Source organism: Anas platyrhynchos, chromosome 21, assembly GCF_047663525.1.
Source record: "Anas platyrhynchos isolate ZD024472 breed Pekin duck chromosome 21, IASCAAS_PekinDuck_T2T, whole genome shotgun sequence".
Classification (NCBI taxonomy): Eukaryota; Metazoa; Chordata; class Aves; order Anseriformes; family Anatidae; genus Anas; species Anas platyrhynchos.
This window is the reverse complement of record NC_092607.1, coordinates 18,410,170-18,432,721: the sequence shown is the minus strand read 5'-3', so window position 1 is coordinate 18,432,721 and position 22,552 is coordinate 18,410,170. Positions and strand designations below refer to the sequence as shown.

The 22,552-nt window shown below is 51.2% G+C and overlaps 1 protein-coding gene across 2 annotated transcripts in view; it reads left to right on the top strand.

Moving 5' to 3' along the window:
• Positions 1-22,552, top strand: part of CDH22 (cadherin 22) — a 49,697-nt gene that overhangs the window by 2,501 nt on the left and 24,644 nt on the right. Inside the window, exons 2-7 of one of the 2 annotated variants that reach the window (XM_072026261.1) lie at positions 2,809-3,103; positions 6,021-6,149; positions 11,317-11,436; positions 18,515-18,682; positions 19,717-19,904; positions 20,736-20,989. In XM_072026261.1, the coding sequence (XP_071882362.1) occupies positions 2,809-3,103; positions 6,021-6,149; positions 11,317-11,436; positions 18,515-18,682; positions 19,717-19,904; positions 20,736-20,989 (1,154 nt within the window). The remainder of the gene's footprint in view (positions 1-2,808; positions 3,104-6,020; positions 6,150-11,316; positions 11,437-18,514; positions 18,683-19,716; positions 19,905-20,735; positions 20,990-22,552) is intronic. The other variant, XM_005025596.6, reaches the window with a different exon arrangement.

The following is a 22,552-nucleotide window of genomic DNA, read 5'->3' as shown; positions in this document are numbered from 1 at the left end:
CAGCTGAGGAGCAGGGCTGAGCGCGGGAGCCTTGCAGACGTGGCGCTGTGTCTCCCGGTGGCGTGGCTGGGGCTTGCCCTCCATGGATGCCTCTTGCACACCTCCACGTGTTCTTCAAAGGGCCAATGCCGTTTCCATAAAATCTGGGTTCTCTAGTTAATCCTTCTGAACTGTAATTTCCCCTGAGGCTACTGTCAGTTTGATGTGGATTTCTTTGTGTGTGTGTGGGGGGGGGGGGGTTAATAGAATTATGGGGTCAGCACTAGTTACAAACTTCTGCATGTGGACAGATCTATTTTAGATAGAGGAGGGGATTAAAGGGGAAAAAAAAGGAGATTTAATTAAGTTGCTAATATTTAAAGAAAATTGATGAACTCAGGCTTTATGAGTTGGAGCAAACAGAGTGCGCCTTTATTACGGGCTAGTTTTTATTTGATTTTCTTTCTTTTCCAGCCCCAAAGTCATTTTTATTTGTGTATCTGTGCTTCCTGTTTAATCGCTTTTAATAAGGAATGTGCACCTCTGTTCACATTTAATTTTGTTTTAATTATTAGCAAGTAATTAATGGCTTCATAAAATTCTTGGGTTTAGCCCTTTGGGCTAATGGAACTATTTCCTGTTTAACAAACTGAAGTGTGGGCACTCTTGTCCTTGCCAGATTTGCTGAGCCAAGGGGCGGGGGGGGGGGGGGGGGGGGGGGGGGGGGCAGGAATTCCCTCACAGAGAAGGAGGTGAATGGGGGTGGGGGGTGGGGGGGATTCCGGGCACGGCTGCCCCTGAGGTTCAGGGTCTGTGCTGTACCAGGGCTGCCCAGCTTTGCTCGCCTGTCCTGCTTGGTGGCAGCGTGGTGGTGTGGCTCTCTGTGAGCCCGGGCAGAAGTGAGCATCCCTGGGACGTGCTCTGGGCCTGCACTCTGCAGCATCTCCCCCCAGATGCCTGTAGTCAGTTTTCCAGCCCTCCCCCATTAGTTGTTGTTTAGCCAAGCAGCACAGATTTAGCTCTTCTAATCTTCCCTTGTAAATCAATCTCTACAGCCCCTTGAGCCCAGGCTCCATTTTTCTTCCTTGCTTTCCAGTTTACAGGGATGCTGGTGTCTGCTCCAAGCAGTCAGCAATGAGCAAATATGTAAAGAGGATGTGCTGAGAGCTCGGTGTGGTGCTGGGTGGTTGATCTCTGGCCTAATTATTAATCGTGAGGCTGGTGTTCAGCAGAAAAGATGTGGGTTTCTGTTACCTATGTGGAAGAGACCAGGCACACCTTCTGTCCGAAAAGCTTGATCTCTGATGGAGTAATAGTGAATGTTGTGGAGATTATACCATGGTGGAGGCAGCATGCTCTCCAGCAGCCAGAGGGCTGGTGCAGGATCTCCAGGGCTGGATGCTCCTGCAGACTGGGGCAGACCATCCCTGTGATGAGCTGCTGCCCTGGCAGGTCTGTGACCAGATCATCACAGTGGTCCCAGGACACTGCTGGGCTCATGGCTGTACACACTAGCTGAACAAAGGTCCACATCCTGGGCAAGCATAGGGAGGTGTTTCAGCATGGGAAGTAATAGGAGAACATTGTATAAAATGCATTAGATTGTCTGATGTGTGGGTACCTCGCTCATGAAATAAATATATAAACTGTATCTAACAAGACAAATATAATGAAGGCATCGTAAAAAAAAAAAAAAAAGGCAGCTCTGGTATAAATTCTTGCTGGTAGAGCTGTATGTCTGAAAGGTGGATTATAGAACTGCAGTTTGGAAGATTGAATGGCCCATAAACATTTTCATATTTCATTAGCCGATTAATGGACAGCTTTTCTTTTTTTTTTTTTTTTTTCTTTTTAAGGGGGTGGGGAACTTTGCTGATTCTAAGCAGAAATTGCAGGTACCAAATGAAGACAGCTGAAGAAACCTTTTGGGGGCCCTGTCCTGTTATGGATTGTCCCAATTAATGCCCGTGCTGCTCTCTGTCAAGATGCATTCTGCCTGTCCAGTTACTGTTAATAGATTTCTCATAAGTGGCTGGATTGTAAAAACCTCGTAACTCAGTTTAATGCCACCAATAAAATTACCTCTGGACATCTGGCCTGGATTCCAGTCAGCTCCCAGTCCGTGGGGAGCTGCTGTTTACCCTTTCTTTTCCTAATTCCAAACATTGTCTTAATTAGAAAATGAAGTAGAGATTGACTACAAAAGCACCTTTCCCAGGGTCTGTTTTTCATCCTGAATGCAGGCCTGATTGTCCAGGCTGGCTCTGGGTGTGATGCTCACATGCAGGGTGCCCTGCCAGCACCAGTGCCTGGATGGCAAGTGTGGCTGTGGTCAAAGTGGTGGGCAAGGAGGGTGGGCTTTTGGGCAACTGGCCGGGTAGGTGGGGGCTGATGCTGGTGCTGAGCTACCTTTATACCCCAGTCTGTTGTGCAGCATGGGAGAGCTAACCTCACTCTCTGACCACAGGAAAGCCTCTTTTTTGAGGATTATTGTTGAGTTGTCCTTCCCTTTATCAGCATCTCTAAGCTTTGTTTTTTGGGGGTGGGGGGGGTGTCACTTGGCATGTGGTGTGGTTGGGTACCGGCAGCATTTGTGATCTGCCAAGCTTATAGTGACAGAGGCAAGACTGATGCTGTGGTGTGTTTCCCCACCACCACATGCATGGGCATCCACCGTGGTGCTCTGTGTGGTTCTCCAGTCCAGTGGTGGCAAAGCGGGCAGATGGGGTGTCACACAGGGTCTGGGGGCACCTTGCGCAGGGGCTCCACACCCGTGGGGCATGAGCATGGCCCCAGCCTGCTCCCACTCTCTCCCTCTTTCCCTGGCAGATCCATTCAGACTCGGATGAGGGGGACGGCTCCATCAAGTACACCATCTCCGGGGAGGGTGCCGGGACCATCTTCCTCATCGATGAGATCACAGGAGATATCCATGCCACCGAGCGCCTGGACCGGGAGCAGAAAACCTTCTACACACTGCGGGCTCAGGCCCGTGACCGACAGACAGACCAGTTGCTGGAGCCAGAGTCCGAGTTCATCATCAAGGTGCAGGACATCAACGACAGCGAGCCACGCTTCCTGGAGGGGCCCTACATCGGCAGTGTGGCTGAGCTGTCCCCTGTTGGTAGGTCTCCTGGGCAGCAGGGGGGAGGGAAACTTGTGCCTCCCCTGTCAAGCCTTGAGCCTGCTGTACCCCACAAAACAGGCTGCAAATAGCATGGATTCCAGCAGAAACCAGAGCCGGGGAGCCAAGAGGGACAAATAAATAACGTAGCTTAAGGAAAACAAGTGAATAAATCCTCTGAGCTGATTGCCAGCCTGTGGCTGTGCGCTCAGTCTCAGCCCTAAGCTGTGCCCTGGAGATGGATCAGGGAGGTGGTGGCTGCCCACTGTGCCTTTGCCCTGCCTTTGCTCAGCCCCTGGCTCCTGGATGCTGTGGACAGGGGATGGCAATGAGCCCTTGCATGCCAAGGGGCCCACAGCAACCTGTGGTTTGGATTAACCTGGGTGTCTTCTCTCCTGCTCTGCCTGGCTGTGCCCTAGCCCCTCCTCCTGCACAGTGCAGCTTTGCTGCTCACCCAGAGCCCCATGGCTGCCTGGCTCTTCCCTTGAGCATCCCTATGCAGTGCTGCTGAGCCCTCTTGACTGATTTCTGGCTTTCCTCCAAGAGGCCAGGCATTGCTGAGATCAGGGAATTCATGCCCGATGTGATAGAAGAGTGCCTTCCTCTGTGCTACCACTAGCCTGCCCTTCCCCCTGCTGCCAGGTATCTTTAAGCCTGCTGATCGTCAGCCTGGATGGCATGCCGAGCAGTAGGAGGCTGGGACAGATGCTGTGAGGCTGCATGAGTCCATCCCCCAGCAGCGCTGGTAGGGGCAGTGAGCTTTGCACTCTCCTGAGCGTTGAGAGGGATACAGGAAGGCTATGCTGCACCACTGCCCTTAGCCCCTGTGCTGGCCCACCAGTGGGTCCCCAGGCTGCTGAGAACCGCCGGGGGAGGGGGGACACTGCCCAGCCCCAGGATATCACTCTGTTCTCTGCCCTCATCAGGTTGTTATCCCCCATCGATGAACCAAAATGCATAGCAGACGGTGTGTGCAGGCATGCGCTTCAGCAGGGAACTATAAATCACTGTTCTCTGAAGGCTGTGTCAAGGTAAAAGGCAGCCTGCAAAAGACTGACTGGCATCAAAGATAAGGCAGGTTGCCCAGCATTGCGAGCAAGGGATAGACAGGAGAGTGATGGTGGTGGGAAGGCAGCACGCAGCAGATAGGAGAGCCCCTGGGGAGCAGAGCTGAGCTGCACAAGGGACTGGGCAGGTTGTGTGAGTTGCTGGGTGCTACTGTGTGCATGCAGAAAGACCTGGCCAAGGGGGTGTCCTGGAAGCTGAGCTCGGGGGATGCTGCTTGGGTCAGCACTGCCTCAGGACAGAGCTCTGGCTCTCTACAGTTAATGTGCAGTATATTGTGAGGGTGGTGCATGGCCTCCAGCAGCTACAGAAGTGCAGGAATTGCCCGCACCAGGAGCCGCTGTTGCCTGGGTTGCTGTTGGTGGATGGGAGAGCATATTCTCATGAGGCATCCCAAGCTCTCCATCCTCTTTCATTTACCTTCACAAATCCTCTCCTGAGTCAGATGGTGACCCCTTGAACTATAGCCATGTGCTCCTGGAGAAATGAAAGACAGCATGTGGGCAGCAAAGCAGGAAGCATCCTGTTCCCAAAGGGAAGAAAGAAATTAAATTAATCTATTTTGCTTGAACAACTTTTAAAAAGGAAGGAATTCTCGACTCTGAGTATTAGACAAGGATCCCAATTCTTTTAAAATCACTAACAATTATGGAGCTGCCTGATCACAGACTGATGTGAACAAGACATATCAAAGGAGACAGTTTCTATGCGAAATTGGAGATCAGAGCGAGAAAGAAACACGGTTTCACAACATGAAAGGAGGCAATTCCTGCAAATTAAAATACTCAGAAGTTAAAAGTAAAAAGAAGTGCTATGAACGGCGTGGGATGTGCTTCCAAGCTTCATGCTCAGAGAGGGGAGCTGGAGCCAAGAACCTGCTTACCAGGCTGCTGTCTCTCTGCCTGTGACAACCCTGGAGCTTTTTGTAGCTTGGCCAAACTGGGGAGTGTAAGGGCTGCTCTGCAGCAGCCTAGCCCTGGAGATGGCCCAGCTAAAAGGGCAGGAGAGCTTCACACAGCATCTTTAAATGGTGCTGCTGCACAGTCTGCGGTGCGAATGCAGAGCTGCAGCTGCTGCTACAAGTCCCCAGCTTCCTCCTGTTTTTCCTGCAGCTTATCAGTGCTTTGCAAAGGAACAGGTGGCACAAGGGATGGGACAGGCATGTTCTGTGAATGTTCAGAGGCTGCTGTGCTGCCCTGCACTGGCCCTGATGCAGAGTATGAGGTACAGGACACAGTGGGAGATGGGGCTGGTCATGGACCTGGGTGTTTGAATTTCAGGAAGGTGTGCAGATGCAAAACATGGGATGATGCCTAGGGCTGGGGAGGTAAAGTTGCCTCCTTGCCGCAGTGGGAGTACTCCTTTTGTGGTATCAAGGCTTGCTGCAGTTGTGATCGTGGCTTTTTTTTATAGTTGGTATTGGTAGTAACATTTGCTATCCCTGAGCTGGACAGATAATCTCCACTACACCCGAAGGGTATTTTAAGGAGAGTGAATGGGGAGCATGCCTTCACTGCCTTTCTGGATGTGGATGAATGCAGTCTCCTGCAGTGGTAGAGCAGCGCCAGGAAGTCTGGGTAGCTTGAGGACAGCTTGGGTTGACTTATATCAAGCTCAAAGCTTGGGGACCTGCTGGCAAGCATGTCTGGCCTCTGCTCCGTTTCCCCAGATCACCAGTGCCCCTGGTTCAGCTATGCTTTCTGCCGGGATGGCACCAACCTAGGAAGCAGGCCTATGCTTCAGTTCAGAGGTTTGTAGGGAGCTGCTGTTCATTCCTCATCTCTGCTGCTCTGCCCAGCCTGAAAAGTGAAGGGTGTGACCCCCTTCTTTGTGTCATGCTTCTGTCTTCCAGACCTCACTGGAGCTTGTGCCCAAGGGGGCACCAGGGGGTGCCCAAGTGGGCAGTTTTTGTTCTCACTGGAGGCAGCAATCAACCGCAGCTTCCCACTCCTTGGCGGAAGCACAGTCCCAGCTCTCAGAGGTGGGTACCTTCCTGGAGCATAAAGAGGAGTAAAACAAATACGGTCAGATCCGCTCTGTGACAGCAGGAACAGATCAAAGGACATCATTTGCATAATGAAGGAGTACTAATTGGGAGGGAAAGTCATTTGATTTCCCACTGCCTAAGAGGGAATAATAAATAATGAGAGAATTGCACAAACTCTTGAACTGTAGCTGGGAGTGCTTTGCAAGACATCTGTCCTGTGCTCTGCACTGGGACCAGGGCAGCATAATTTGGTCTCCTCCATAAACTCATCGATTCGCTGTGAACTTCTGCTTGAGACGATAAGACTCAAGGTGGAATGAAGGCCTCTTTGTTCCAGGATCTTATCTTGACAGTGGCCAAAAGTGGATGCTTATGGGAAAGCATTGCTGTCATGGATCAAAAAATGGCAGATGTAAGTTGGGTAGGATGGTAAGACGAGTTTAGGATGTGTAAGGGCAGAGGTGGTATTTGGAGCTAACCCCAGCCCATGGAGCCAGGCTGAGCCTATGCTATGCTCCTGGAAAAGGAGGTGGTGTTTCTGCACACACAGCACAGACCTGAGGCTGGCTTGGAGCTCCTGCACTTGGAGGAAGCACATGCAAAATGGAAACAGACCCAGCAGTCTTACTTAGGCTCCCTTGACATGGCAGGACCAGCTGCACGAGCAGCTTTAAATGACTTATCTCCAGAAACTTCACTGCTCTGGGGTTACTGGGTGTCAGAAGAGAGTATGCATCTGTTCTGCAGGTGGCAGGACTCTGCCCCTTCCCTCAGAGGCTGTCACAGACACTGACCAGCACAGTGCCAGCTGAGGTGGCTGTCGGATGCTGCTGTCAGGGTGCAGAGGATGAAGTCTGAGCTGGTGCTGTAGGAGGCTGTTCAGGGAGGGGAGAGGGCTCTGCCTGTCAGGCTGTGGGCTCTCCCTATGCAGTCCCAAGGGAGCAGAGCCCTGTCCTGCCTCTGGGCTGACAGCAGTGGCTGGAGGCGATGCACTGGGTTCACCTGGGCAGAGGAAGGCAGGGGCTCATAGTGCTGCCTGCGAGCATTTCTGCTAACTCCCCCTGTGTTCACCACTTGGTTGGTTTGCGCAGCTGCCACATGTACATTGGAATTGGCCAACTACAGTCCAGCTTTGGGATGGGACCTGAGCTGCAAATCCTGTTGCAGTCCCATTGCTGTCCTGTCACCGCAAGAAGAAACCATGGGCTGAGAGCTTGCAGGCTGCTGTGTCTGATGCCTGAGGCTCAGCCTCTCCTTGGACACCCTAATGCTGATCACTCTAAAGGCCTGAGTTGAGCAGAATCTGGTCTTGAAGGAGAAGACCTGCAGCTACAGAGGATGTAGAATGGACCCAGCCAACTGCCTGGGAATTGCAGGAGCTCCACCTTGTAATAGAATATGCTAAAATTAGCTGAGTTCTGGACTCCCTGAGCTCACTGGAGCGTGCTTAACAGCTGTCTGGTGTGCACAGGCATGAGCCCAAATCCAGAACACACTGCCTCCTGCAAGACATCCCTGCTGCTTGTACAGGGTGGGTGTTGTAGCCCAGAGCTCACTTTTGGGCTGTCTGGGGAGCATGCAGAGTCTGTAGGAGATGACATGCTAGGAAATGTGCATCCTTTCATTGGAACAGAATTCCTCCCTTGGTGCATTTTGCTCTCCTTATTTCTCTGGGTAGCACCAAGATTAGAGATGATTTGGCTGTGCAGACAGAAACTTGGGGTCAAGCCCTGGCTCCAGCACAAAGCTGGCTGAATGCAAAACTGATTATTGTGAAGAGAAATTGCTTAATCTCCACACTGGAAGCAGAAGAAAATACTTTGTTTAACATGCAGCCAGAACACTTGCAGGCAGTCTGATGGGTTTTTCTTAACAGAATGTGCTCAAAACACTTGTGTGCATCTGGCAGTGGCTGGGGCCGCAAGTGGGTACGAGCTGGGGGTAGTGGGGCAGTGCCCTGCCTGCTGGTCCTTGGTGAGAACACCTCTTTCCCTTCAGCACCTCACTCCAGTCATGGTGCAAGCTCTGAGCGCTCTGATCTGCACCGCTGAGCACCTGCTATACCCTCTCCTCCAGTCAGCATGGGCTGAGCCCCTCAGGGAAACTGTGCCCCAAGAATTTGATGTGCTGGTTTACTCCCCATGACACCATGCTTACGGCTGGGTGCCTTGTCCCACAGGTTTCTCAGGCCAGAGACACCTCAAAGGCTGTTTCCTTTGCTGTATGTTTGAGTAACTGTGCCACAGCCAGGGTTTGTCCTGAGGGATGAGGGCTCTGCAGCAAATCCCCCCGGGCCAGGCTTGGCTTTCTACCAATCAGGGCATTCCTGAGACTGCCAGATGCTCATTTCTGCTCCAGTAGTTTTTAAACTCTGGTTTATTTTCTTCCATGATGTTCTCCTGGCTTGCTTCTGGGTTGCACCAGCCACTGCATGTTCTGGGACAAGGTGAAAGCTGTAAATCGTACAGTTTATAGAATTGGAGTTGCCCCTTTTAGAGCATCCAGGGCCCTCAGATGGGAGTGCTGCCCTCTGGCATCAGTCCCTGGGTATGTGGGATGACATGCGCATGACAAAGTGTTCTTCTCAGGGACCTTTCTATTCTGTATGGCAAGATCTGCACAGGAAAGGTGATCGTGGCATGGAGAGGAGCACGGGTGAGCTGTCACCTGGGCCCGGAGCCTGGCTGTGTGTCCGTACCTGGGAAGTGGTGCAGTCCTGAGCACTGCCCTTCCTGGCCTGGGCTGGCTGTGGTCCTGGGTGGGTTTCCAGGTGGGTGTGGGAAGGGGACCGACCCCGACAGGTCTGTGGGACCGGAGGCTGGAGTGACGGTGTGCTGTGCCCTCGGGAGGTCTGTCCCTACGCCACTGTAGGCAGCTCTCGGAAGTGAGGGTCTTGGCCCCTTGCTGGGGGAATGCAGCTTGGTCTGCTGTGCCAGACTGCATCGTTGCAACAGGAGAGCAGGAGACAGATGCTATACAGATCATTAATTTTTATGTAAAATTGTTGGTTTCCTCTGGTTCCATGGGATGAGAGGGTCAGGAGAGGAACTGAGGTCTTTATCTCATCTTACATGTTTAATTAGTTCTCTGGATATGAGTTCAGGATTCATGCTTATGGGATGTGGGTTATGCAGTACTTGATGGATGTTTCGATTTTTTCTGTTGCCTCTTTTATGGCTAAGGCACATGCCATAAAACTAAATACGTTGTACACTCTGTACCTGCTGTGGGCAGTGCTATGCTTGGAGAGCAGGGATGGGAACCAGTGTCCTCTTTGGGTCGCTCCCTCAGGAGGGAGCGGTCAGGCCTTAGTGGTTAAACTGGAGCTTCAGACCTTTGATCTTCAGCTCAGAAGAGAAGGGGAAGGAAAGGAGTGGAAAAAAGGGGGTGGTAGTAGTGGTAAGAGAGGGTGCTGGAAAGTCACGCTCTTAGATTCCCGATATCCTGTGAGTGACCTTGAGCAGGCTGCATTGCACCTTTGTGCCTTGACTTCTAGTCTGCCAAGTGGGGTTGATGTTACCTATCTGTCCAGTATCACTTGTCTGTTAATGAGATGCTGTGTAAGCAGGTAGGGAAGAGCACAACCTTCATCACCTTCAGGGCTGCTGGCTTCAGCTCAAGGGCACCATGCCATGATCCTGCTGCCTCTGAGCTGAGGGTGCCTTCCTGCAATGCTTCTCATGCTGCTTGGCTTCCCCTCATGCTGGAGTGGAAAGCACAGGTCCCGGACATAGTGCTTGTGCTGCAGACTGGGCAAGCTGAACCTGCTGCCCTGTGGCTCCAGTGCTTGGGAGCACCCAGCAGTGAGAGATGCTCCCCTGAGCCAGGAGCCTTCTGTGCTGGTGCTGGAGAATAGAGAGCAGCCCACCTGCCTGTCATCTTCATGGCCTGGCTTAAACCACAGAAATGAAACCCACCTCTGGGTGGGCATGGACACACCACAGATTCATTGAAGGCATCAAAGCATAAATAAGTCAACTCAAAGCAGCTTGTTGCTGAAGACTGATTAAGGGGGTTCTCGTGTTATCAGCAGAGTTTCAGCTCTGAGAAGATGGCCAGAGAGGATGAAAAGCAGCAATGATAACTGATTATTTTCTTCAGTAAAGCCCTTTCCAGGATATCAGAAGTGAACTGTACTGGGGGGATCATGTGCATCCCTGCTGCTTGTGGCAGCTCTTTCCTTTGAGCAGCTCAGGGCTCTTCTCCCCATCCTGCCTCTCAACCCACCAGAGAGGTGACTGGTGCCAGTGCTTGTATTCCTGGGCAGGGATGTGCTCAGTCTGCTAGTACTGGAGGTGGAACATGAGTAGCCTGTCCCTCAGGTCTTCGGTCACATCATCTCCTTTCTCAGGGGTGTCTGTAGATAAGATTAAGCTTCTCCTTGTTCCTCCCTTTTGTTGCCTCTGAAGACATTAGCTCCTTTGCTTATGACCCAGTTCTCAGGTCCTGGTTCCTACTTTTGTCAAATTGAACATGATGTCAAAATAAAGCCATCACAGGGGCAGTTGGAGGGAACCCAGTTTAATGAGGCAGGGTTGAAAAATCAGTAACTTAATTGCAGACATTTGAAGGGCTTTTATTCAATTTATGGTCCTTCTGCCCTTCTACATGTAGAGCATGAGGATGTGGTGCAGTGTCTGGTTCTGGTTCAGCAGACCCTCATGGGTCTGTCTGGTGCAGAGATGTGGCACTGCAGTGGGGACCAGGGCCTGGCCAGAAAGTTCCTCTGTGGGCCGGAGGTGACCGTGTTGCTCAGTACTGACAGAAAAGGGGAAGCTGTGGTGGTAACTTCTCATACCCAGCTCTTTCCCAGAGGGCCCAGCAGAGATGTCTTCTGGGTATGCCAGGTGTTCAGATCAGTGATGTGGAGAGCACATCCTGCCCAGACAGCAGCCCTGAGGTGGTCCATGGTCCAGTCCCTCCTGCTTCTCTGCAGGACAAAAGGGTCCTTTCTAGAAGGGTCCAGATTTCTGGATGTCAGTCCTTTGGGAGGGAGGTGGTGCTGCCTTTGCACACAGCTGTTCTGCTTGCTTTCATCAGAATGTGTGAGTGGTCAGTGTTGGCCCCCACTCTTCTATCCTGACAGCTCCCTGGCCCCAAGGTTTGTGCTGCTCTTCTCATCTCCTCCCTGACTTTGTTTTTGTTCTTGTCCCTGCTGCAGGCACCTCTGTGATGCAGGTGATGGCATCTGATGCTGATGACCCCACATATGGGAGCAGTGCCCGGGTAGTCTACAGTGTGCTGGAGGGCGAGCAACACTTTACTGTGGACAGTAAAACAGGTGAGCAGCATCCAGCAGCACCCAGCTGAGAGCAGCAGGAGACCCTGGCCAGGTGTCCTGCATTGCACTACGCATAGTCGTATGCCACCAGGCTGAACTTCTCTGAAGGCTGTTGGTGCTGGGGTACCCATGCACTGGCGTTTGCACGTGTTGGAGAGGGAGAATCGCCAGCCCAGCCGGCTGCTGCCCAGCTCCATACAGCACCCACAGCAGGCAGCGCTGTGTCAGCCCAGTGTGCCCTGCCTGTGCCTGCACTGGGCACAGCTTCTCTGTGCTCAGTGCCCAGAGCAGAGTATACCTGTAGGCATGTAAAATCTGCATGAAAGGTTTAAGTACTACCGGAGGGGCCTTATCAAAGGCAGCGTTGTTATCGCCAGGGCTTTGATTAAAGGTAACACTTTAATTTAAGGATCGGTTTATAAATGTTCTATTAATATTTAATGAAAGAACAGTGGAAGCTGATCCATTCCTTAATAACTTATAATAGAGCCTGTTGTAAAATGCATCTTTAATAAATCCCTAGCAGATGATGCTCTGACATACTGGTTAGAGTAGACCATAACCAAGAGATGTTGGGGTATATATTCTCCTTGCCTCCCAGGAGTGTGACTCTCATTACCCTTAATGGGAGCCTTGCAAGCTTGCTGAGGAGGGAATACACTCAAATGCTAATAAGAGGTATTTAAGGCACAAAGCATGCAGTAAAGTACCCACAGTTTAATCAAAAATTGTCAGAGGACAAGCAGGCTGAGTAGCTGCAGCTCTAGTTGGAAAGCTGGACAGCAAAGTCCCCCCACCCTGTTGTGGCTGAGATCAGCCCCTTGCCTGAAATGCTACATCTCTGTTGTGTTGACCTGTCTCTAGTAATAGAGATTTTCTAAGGCTATTTTTATAGGAGTCAGAGTGAAATTTGTTGAGAGACTCTGCCGTAAGGGAAGTGTAAGGAAGGTACACGTGCCTCAGCCTCTGCATGTGTGAAACCCAGTATCTCCTGAAATCCATCTGGTGTGTATGGGCCTGATAGCCAGAGCCTGTTTGCAGCTGGAGGATTGCTCAAACCTGAGGAGTGCCTAAGCATGCTGGACAGCAGGCAGGGGTCTGTGATGGCAAGTGTTATTGTCTGAGGCCAGGAGAGTGCATGAGCTAGGGCTGCACCTGCTGCTAGCCTGGGAGCTGCTGCACCTGGGCTTTCTTCTCTCACAGAACTTCTTTTTCTTTTTAATGGTGTGTATAGAACAATGGACTAGACACTGAAAACTCATGTGCATGTGGGATCCTGCTAGTCTGAGACAGTTTCATGCAAGTGGAAGCTGAGAATCAGGCTGCTAGAATGAAGAGGGACCACTGGGAGCAAAATGCACAAGCCAGGACGTGCAGAGGCTCAGCTTCCAGCAACAACATTAATGCTGCTGTATTAAGGCATAAACTAAAATGTGCCCTGTGGGACTGTGGTGAGAATTAATGTCACTCCAGGAATCCAAGCTTCTTGATTCCTTGACTTTTTGTATCTTAATTCTCAAACTGGCTGTATCGTATGCTGGCTGTTTCATACACTGGGTGGGTTGATTTACCATTCTACTTGCTTGCGACTCATAAGAGCAAAACTGCTGACAGTCTGCAGAAGCATCCTCGGCCTCTTTTGAGCAAATCTGTTTCCAGAATACCTGACCACTGAGTATATACCGGGACTGACTCTTTCATGATGTCTAAGCTGTGAAAAGCCTCTCACGGAGGCCTTGCCTGGGTTCCAGGAATGCTCTGTGCAGCTCTGTCTGCTGTCTGCTGGGGATGTGGTTGCCGTCTGTCCTGCACTGCCTGTGGCTTCATGGCAGTACAAGCTGTCTGCCCTTCTGTCAGTGCTAGCATGCATGGCTGCACTGCTGGAGGAAGCAGGGACAGGACTGACTGTGCTAAACCAAATGTCTCATCCTGTCTGCCTTTGGCACCAGCTAGGAAATAGAACTTCCACCTGAGCAAAACCCATCCTGTTCCTGCTCTGAACTTGAATATGTTTTTAGTGCTCCACTTGGGAATCCTGGCCTAACCACTCTGGGTGGCCAGGCTTCTGCCCTAATCATAAGATTTAATTATCCATAGCTTCAGCATAACTCTCAGAGTCACCATTGTTATTAATGACCATTAAAAAAAATAATAATGGAGTGTTACATTTCTTATAATATGTGATAATGAAGAGCAATTTGTTTTTCCCTTTTGATTTTGACCTCCTCCACCTTTTTTTGCAGGTCCATACATGTATGTGCTCCCTTGCACCCCATAAGCCTCTGATTCCTTCAAACTCAGGTTTTCTTTTCCTTCCTTATCTGTGCAACCAGCTCTTCTCATGCTGTCCTTCATAATGTAGGTGTTGCATGTGTGAGTGTGGTTTGCACACTTAGGTATGCAATACAAGTTGTGTGTGGGTTGCTTAGCTTGTCTTCCGTTCCTGGACATTACTAGCTTTGGTATGTGTCTGGTATTTCAGATTTGACTGGGGTTTCGAAGGCAGGACCAAAACTGCCTGGATGCCCAGAGGAGAACATTATGTGGAGTCCTGAATTCCCTCAGTAAGCCCGAATTCCTGTAATCTCTTGGAGTCTTTTAGGAGGGAGACAAGAAACTAAACGGCCCCACTGGAATAGGGGGAACTGAGGCATGGTATGTGCTGGTGTCTGCAAAGCTTTGGGGAATGATTCTCATTCCTGCAGTGGCGGAATGGTGAAGTAATCTGATCCAGTTTTGATGGTGGCCTGCTCTGAGCCATGGTTGAAGCACAGACCTCCTGAGTCTCCTTCCACGGGTGTTACTTCACAACGGATGTGTCTTTTCACTTTGTGGCAGGAGACATGCTGGTCCAGACTGCCCTCAGATGGAAGGTGCCTTGCTCAGAGGGCCTCTGAGGATGTGGACATCTGAGCTAGAAGTATTTCACACCAGAGTAAAGCCCATGATTATTAGATTCCTGTAAGGCAGTTACCTGCTGAGTGCTTTGTCCTGCTTTGGTTTTATCACCCAAATAGTGCTGGCTATTGGGCAGATTTGGTGGTATTTTGTGTGCTGTTGTAAGTGTCCCCTTGCTGGCTAATTACACTGATTAATTTGGATCATGCTAGAAAGCCACATGTGCCTTGTACCCGAGGGTGTGCCACTACATGTCTGTATTATTCAACTATAATAGATGCTGACAAGAACTAGGGAGATGAGTCTGAGATGGAGGTTGTCCTTGCTTTGTTGGCAGTGTCTGGGAAGGAAGATGTTTGGCAGTTCTTCTGTCTGGAAAGAGGGTGAATCTCCAGTTTCTTGGTCCTTGTCTCTTCTGTCTCTGTTTTGAAAAAGGGGGTCTGCCACCATCTCTTACTGTTTCTTTTGTAGTGTCCCTAGGGGGTCATGGCTTATCTGGCTGTAGGAGATGAGACCATGTGAGTTTGATGCTCGTAGGTATTTGTGCCAGCATTCATGGTGCCATATGCAAGGAGTTGGTGTGGAGTAGGTTTGGAGACCCTGATTTGCCAAGGCCATTAACATGCGGTAAGTGGCACCACAGCACAAAAGATAAAAACAGCCTGATAGGCTAGTAGTAGCCTGGTGTGGCCTGTGTGACGTTAAGGGGAACAGCTTTCTCAGTGACAATCCTGCTGGGGTTCACGGAGGCCTGAAGCAAGGGGAATTCAGCTACATCATTCCCCCACTTTTCCAGGATGGGCTGGACGAGCAGTGCATGTCTTGGCAGGAGGTGCTTTCTGCTGACAGTCTGCACCTCTGGCAAAAACAAGGATTTTGTCTGCCTTGTGCCACTAGAAGGACCAGTGCCGGTTGGGACCATTTGCTGTGCTCTGCACATGCCAAATGGCCCAGACTTGCTCCCTGCTGGGACAGGCGACCTTGGCAGTGTACTGGGAAGTGCCTGAGCACTACTCCCATCTTGCATGGGGTATTATGAGCTATATCATTATGAGCAGCTCACTTAAGTCATTACAGCCTTGGTGAATACATGAGCTTTTTCCCTCTCATCCCAATTAATCACTATTGTGCTGACATGAATCATTTTCATTATAAAATGCTTCAGACCCTGTTAATTAACAGAATTGCTTAAATTTCAATGAGATGGTGCTTGCCCAGAAATAACGGCTTTATATTCCTAGCAGAGCGACAGGAAAAGCCTATAAACACGACCAGCTGAGGCCAGTCCCATGCAGCCCCTGGGCAATGGGCACCTCTGTAGGGCCAGCCCTGCTGCTTGCAGACTGCAGGTTGCAGTTCTGCCAGGATGCCTGCCTGGAGGTGCGTTCACCCCTTTGGGTGAGGCAGGGTGGGACTCCTGGCCAAATGGCTGCATCTCAGCAGACCCAGGAGGAAATGAGCAACCAGTATAGACCATTGGCACATCACAAGGCAAACACCCGCTATACCCTGCAGAGGGGCTGGGATGTTCCCTAGCAGGAGCTGGACAGTGCCCTGAGCCGCCTCTGATGGGTGTGCTGATGAGGAGCGTGGACCTCGTTGAAAGAGCAATAGAAGGGCTGAGGATTACCCCAGGGTGTGAACCAGCAGTTGCTGGAAGTACCCAAGAGGTGGTGGGTGAGGCAGAGCCTCCCATTGATTCATGGGGCTCAAGGCAGTGACAGTCCAGGCAGTTACAGAACTGATGTGACAGAGGGACTGGAGGATGCTGAGTGAAATTTTGCCTGTCCATAAGAGCCAGGGAGCTGCAAGGATCCAAAGCAGTGGTGATGTCTTTATAATAAATCCTAACAATGGTAATTGTTGGAATAATTGCTAGTTTCAGAACGCAAGGAGAGATAAATGTCTACAGAACAGTGTTGCCAGCTACTGCTGCACCTGTAATGTCATGCAGAGGAGGAAAAAGATATTTTCTTTCTTCCAGCTCAGTACTGTTTGTTTGACTACCTTTGGGCCACAGCACCAGTGGCTCCTTGGTGTGTCTTTGGTGAGGCAAGTGGCTTGGGCAGCTGCCGTACACTGCCATCACTTGCTTTGTGGCATGAGGCAAATGTCTTGCAAGTCCCATGAGGATTTGGGTGAACCTCTGCTGTCCTTATGGCACAGGTGGAGTTCCTCAATCCCACCAGGATGCACCCCATCACTGGAGGCTACATAGGACACAGCTGGGCATCCCCATCCCACATCATCCCTGATGCCAGGCAGGGTTGTTGGTGAAACAAAGCAAAGGAGGATTTTGCAGGGCTCATAATAAGAGGAGGTAAAGCTAATAGTTAAATGGGAAAGCCTGGAAGAGAGCAATTACAAAAACCTAAAGCAGTGTCTAAATCTGGAGGAATGTTACGAAACTGAGCTGGAGGGGATTTTAGGCTGATCTCTGGCTGTTATGGGCTGTTGCTGGGGTAGTTGGACTGGAATGTGTACATGAATGCAAGGTTATTAGCAGCATGTCCCATGTGTGCCCCTGGTGCCACCCAAGGGCAGTCACTTTTTTCTTTCATTCTCAAAATGTTTCTTCTGTGCTTTGTTTCCATGTAAATGAAACATCGTGGCTGACAAAAGAAGTTGTCTTCTGCCATTCTCAGTATTCTCTGGGTTTCACTACTCCTTCCTTCCTGTTTTACATTCCTGTATATTTTGATCCGGTCACTTCTCCAAGCCCAGATGAATGATGACCTGTCTTTATGACAGGTCAAAAAAGTCTTTATGACTTTTTTAGATCTCATTTCATAAAAAGCACTAACATACCATATATATATATTTTTTTTTTTTTGCTTTAAGGTCTCTAGTATGACCTCGGCCTCTGGTACATAGGGCATGTAACAGTAGCATCTTCAGCCTCTTTAACTTAGAGGGACACTTCAAAATGAGGGGTTTTGTGCAGCCATACTCTTGGAAATACCCTGACCCTGATTCTCCAGCTATCCTATTCTTCGTTCAGGTGTCGTCCAGGCATGCATGGGCAACTGGGCACACATGAAGTGGAGCCAGGTGCTGCTGTTCTGTATTGAGTCGATGACTGTGAGTGCCCGGGGTGCGTGCATGCCACCAGCACGCGGCCCCTCGGCAGGAGCCATCTGCTGCCCTCAGCCCGTCCTGGCAGCCACAGGACCGGTGCGTAGAGCCACCAGTATGGGGAGAGTGACTGGGGTGGAGGCCGGCCAGGCAGGCAGAGGACATGGGACCAGCTCTGCCCTCATCGCCCTTGTCCCATCCGTGCTGCTTTGCTCTGCAGCAGCTGCTCCTCCTGTGGCTCCAAGCTGTGCGCGTCCTCCTGCGGCTCCTGTCTGAGCAGATAAGGATAAGTGGGCTGCCGCGGATTTGTGCCAAAGGGCTTTCATGACTCAGCTGGGGCTTCTACACAGCCGCCTTCTGCAAACCTTGCAGCTGGCCCCAGCACCTCTGGCCCCTGCCAATCCTTCACCTGCTCCTGGCCTCCCTGGGGGGAAGCAAAAACTTCCTCCAAATGGAAGTTTAACCCTGTTGGAGCTACTGACAGCCCCCAGTAACTGCAGCTAGGCAGGGACCTTGTGTGATAGGAACCTGCGAATTGGCCATTGAGACTTGTGGGGATTGGGTTGGTGGCCCATGGAGGCCAGGTGCCAGGAGGGTGGGTTCAGTTTGTTTCTGCCTGGTTGACAATTCCCTGTACTTGGTCCTCTCTCCAAAGCACATTTCTCCCCTTGGTCAATTTTTACTTGTGTGATCTCTGTGAAGGCTGCGAAGGAGTTTGCTTGCTCCAGGGCCCAGCAGATGCTGTCTTTAGCAGCAGATGCTAAATGTGTCCTTATGGAAAAGGCAGCCAGCAGCACCTAGAGCTGCCTTATGAAGAGCATCACCAGCAGTCAGGGGAGGTGTGCTTTCTTTCTACCTAGCACTGGTGAGATTATGTGAATGCTGTGTCACCTCCAGGGCTGCCAAATACAAGAGAGACGGGGGCGTACTGGAGCAGTCCAGAAAAGAGGAATGAAAATTAGTGAAGTATTCGATAATCTGCCACACAAACAGAGGCTGGGAAATCTAGCTGGCCCTGCTTTGACACAGGGCTTGGACTAGGCAATCCTCCAGCAACGCCTTCTCTGTGATGTGCCTGCACTCATGCTGTCCTGCCAACTTCCAGGTGTGATCCGGACAGCTGTGGCTGACCTGGACCGTGAGACGCAGGACCGGTACGAGGTGGTGATCCGTGCAACAGACATGGCCGGACAGTTGGGTGGCCTGTCCGGATCCACCACAGTCACCATCGTGGTCACTGATGTCAACGACAACCCACCACGCTTCCCTCAGAGTAAGTCCTGACAGCAGTAGGGACTGAGCACCTGATCCCAGTCCCTGTGGGTGGTGGGACAGAAGTTCGGCTCGTGGCACGGCCTGGCGTATGGGTGCAGGCGGGCTGGCCCTGCTGCTTGGGCTGTGTGCGGGGCAGCAGCACCAAGGCACTGTAGTGTGCAGAACTGTGTGCCTGGTTCTGAACACAGCCCTGCCTAACAGTGTGATGGAGGGGCAGCTCCCTTGGCTGAGCCTGCCCAAGGCCCCAGGAAAGAGCGGGGCTGTGTGGTGGGGAGAGCAGGGATAATCCCTCCTTGACCCCCTCTTTGGGCAGTGCTGCAGGAGATGGTGGTGCTGGGCCACTCTGGCAGCCTGATCTGTCCTGCTGCTTTCTTCCAGGGGCTTGGGCAGGGACTTGGGTATTGGCTGCTGGCCTGACCCCTCCTGGCTGCTGCCTCAGGGCTTGGCACCTTCTGCCAGAGCAGGAGGCATCGTGACACTGCCTGACACCCTGACAGCAGTGTGGTCACCAGACAGCCCTTTTATCCAAGTCATGGCCAATGGCCTGTGGCTTGTTCTTGTCTTCCCCTGGGACTCCCCGAGTGAATTGGTGATTCTGCTGCGAAGAGTGGGTTGTGCAATTTCTGCATTGCACAGCAGCCGCAGAGGGTGTGAGCACATGGCTGACAGACTAGAAAGAATGCTGCAGTTGGAGGAAGCTCAGCTCTTAGCTGCTGCTTCTAGAAATTAGAAATGGCAAAATTTGCACAGAATTGGAGAACACTGATTGCAGGGCAGTGCAACCAGAAAGAAACTGAGAAACCACCCTTTTCTTTACCTGGCTCTTCAAAACCTTAGTGCTCTCCGGTTATCTTCCTGCAGGCCTTGTTTTTGACTGGGGTTTGTGTTTTTGTGTGGTAGGGCATTCTGGACTATAGATACTGGTAGAGTTTGGGCAGCCCTTGTGGCCCCAAGCAGGCATGCAGATGGGCATACCCGAGTAGAGAGGGCACAAAGGCAGGAGCTGTGACCTGGTGCTTTTCTCTCCTCCAGAGATGTATCAATTCAGCATCGTTGAAACTGCCCCTGTGGGCACCGCCATCGGGAGGGTAAAGGCAGAGGACTCTGACGTCGGGGAGAACACAGATATGACGTATCAGATGAAGGATGAAGAAGGAGTGGAGATGTTCAAAGTTACCACAGACAGCAATACCCAAGAGGCTGTTATCACAGTACAGAAGGTGAGAGAGAAAAGGAGAGCTGGTTGGATAGAGGGAGGGCAGGGATCTCTAGGGGGACCTTTTTATTTGGGGACTCCTGCTGATGCATTTGAGTTGAAATAAATTCTCTTCTGAGTGCTGCTGTAGAAGTAGCAGTTGCGTTTTTGTGCTTGCAGATACAGGGAGAGACCTGTTCTGCCTGGATGGCAAAGCACAGACCTGTGTCTAGGAGGAAAGGCTGAAAAGGAGCAGCAGTGTACTGCCTACAGGAGCCTGGCACAGCACAGCTCCCAGGGCTGTGAAGCGAGCAGTGTTTGGGTGAAGCTGTGCACAGGGCAGTGGAGACCAGTGCTTACAGCTGTTATTGATAGCACCTGTTAGGAAGAGGAATATGCCTGTTTAATTCCCATACCTGATCAACAGCACTTTGAGTCTATCTGCTTTAGCAGCAAAAACAATCAAGCAAATACTTGTTACAGGCAAGAAAAAAATTATTATTCACCAAGGCCACTGCATTCAGCTCCCTGCCTCTGTAGAAATAATCACAGGGTGATTAATGATCCAAAACCATTCACTTGCCAACGTGCAGTCTGCTGTCTTCTTGATGGGTTTTGTCTGGGCACCCAGTGGGGTCCCTGGGAAGCAGGCTGGAGGTTTCCTCTTCTTCCTGCTCCCCTTGGTGTGGGTGCTGCTTGTGGGAGGGCAGAGTGTGGGTGCAAGAGCTCACGGGCCCTTTCTGGAGAGCAGACTCCAGCGCTGCCACAAAGTCTGCCGAGCAGAGGCCTGCGAAAGAAGGGGCAGTGACAAGGGCTCCTTGATCGGGATGTGGCTAATTCTCTCCTGTTGTCTCAGCCTCTTGACTATGAGTCAAAAAAAGTGCACACCGTCGTGGTGGAGGCCCTGAACAAGTTCGTGGACCCACGTTTTGTGGACCTGGGCACCTTCCGGGACCAAACCATCGTGCGGGTGTCTGTGCTGGATGTCGACGAGCCCCCTGAGTTCCGGCCCCCCTCCAATCTGATGGAGGTCCAGGAGGATGCACAAGTTGGCTCTGTCGTGGGGGTGGTCACTGCCCTTGACCCTGATACAGCGAACCACCCTGTCCGGTAAAGCATCTGCTTAAACTTCGCATCCTCTTCCTTTCCTTTTAGCAGCAGGCATGGGGTCACCTGCAAGGGATGGTTGTGGCTGGAGGGCTCACGGCCATCACCGGGGTGGAGGGGAGGCAATGGGAGAAGTGGAGGGGCAGAGCAGGTGAGGGTGATGAGCACTGTGCATGTGCGGGGCTGGCAGTGAGTGGCAGTCTGCACGCAGGTACAGGCAAGCTAGAACAGCCATCTTGCAGGTGACAGACACGTCACTGGCAAGTGACAGGTTTGCAATTGTCAGGGGAGTGTCAGGGAAGGTGGCGGGGTGATGCTTGCGTGTCCTTGCTGCTGACAGTGAGGCATCTGCAGCGCTGCCTGACACTGGCCAAGCAAGCAACCAGAAATGACAGGCAGGTAGTGATGAAGAATGATAAATGAGGTGAGGCTTGGGAAGTGCGGAGCTAGAGCTTAGTTCTCTGTGTGTGTGTGTGTGTGTGTGTGTGTGCATGGGGATGAAAGATCAGAGGAGTTTATATTTGGGCAGGGGACATAATCCAGGCAGCAGCTTATCTGCACAGGACATTTCCCATTTCCATTTAATTTGTGGCTAAAGAGATTGTTACCTTGTTAAATTGTTATTACCTAAGGCACAAAGCAGCCTTCTGGCTCTGCCAACTGGCCTGAGTCATGAGCAGTTGGGATGAAAAGCTAGTGTTCTGAAAACATCCTCAATATGTGGAAAATTTCCTTGAAATGTGTGTTCTCATGCCAGGTGATGGTGGGGCTGCAGGCACTTTGTGCACAGCCGCTCACTTCAAATGAGTTGCAGTGGCTTTGCATTTGAGAGCTCTGTATGGAGCCTGTCCCTGTCAGTGATAAACTGGGACATGTTGGGGCTTTGGGATAGCAAGGGAGGGCTTGGGTACTGTACCAATCCCACTGATGGCATCCCTGCATGGCTGCTTGGGGTGCTGTGTTGACTGCAGGGGGGGAGTGTGTTAGTTCAGGGTGGGCTGGGGGGCGTTTCCAGGTCTTCAAGATCAAGATATATAGAAAGCTCAGAGAAGATTCTGCAAATGGAAAACTGCTATCTACAGATGCCTGGCAGCTAGCAGATGGTATTGTGTCAAAGTTGGGTGCTGAAAGTTGTCTTTGGGGTAAGGGACTCAGCCTTGGCACAGAATGAACTGTGTATGTGAGCATGCAACACTTGCACTGTTGGTGCTATCTGTTGGATGTGTTCTCAAAGCGCCTACATGCACCTTGGCTTATTGGTTCCCTTTTCCTTCAGGCTACGTCTGATTTCTTCTTTCTTCGTGGCCTGCCCTGAGCACATGGCTGTTAGCTTGTGCTCATCTGATGTGTGCGGTCTTTCTACGTATCTGTGTGTGTGTGTACACATGTGCCTGTACTTTTCCACTGGAGTGTTTCTAGCAGTGCTACAGAACATACATTTTACTTTCTGATCTGTAATTGTAGGAAAAGTGCAATGGAGACAGAACTATCCTTCTTCTCGTTTTCTCTTGTTCTTTATGCTGTTTCCCCGTGGAGTTTGTTGCCTTGTTTGCAGACAGAACAAAA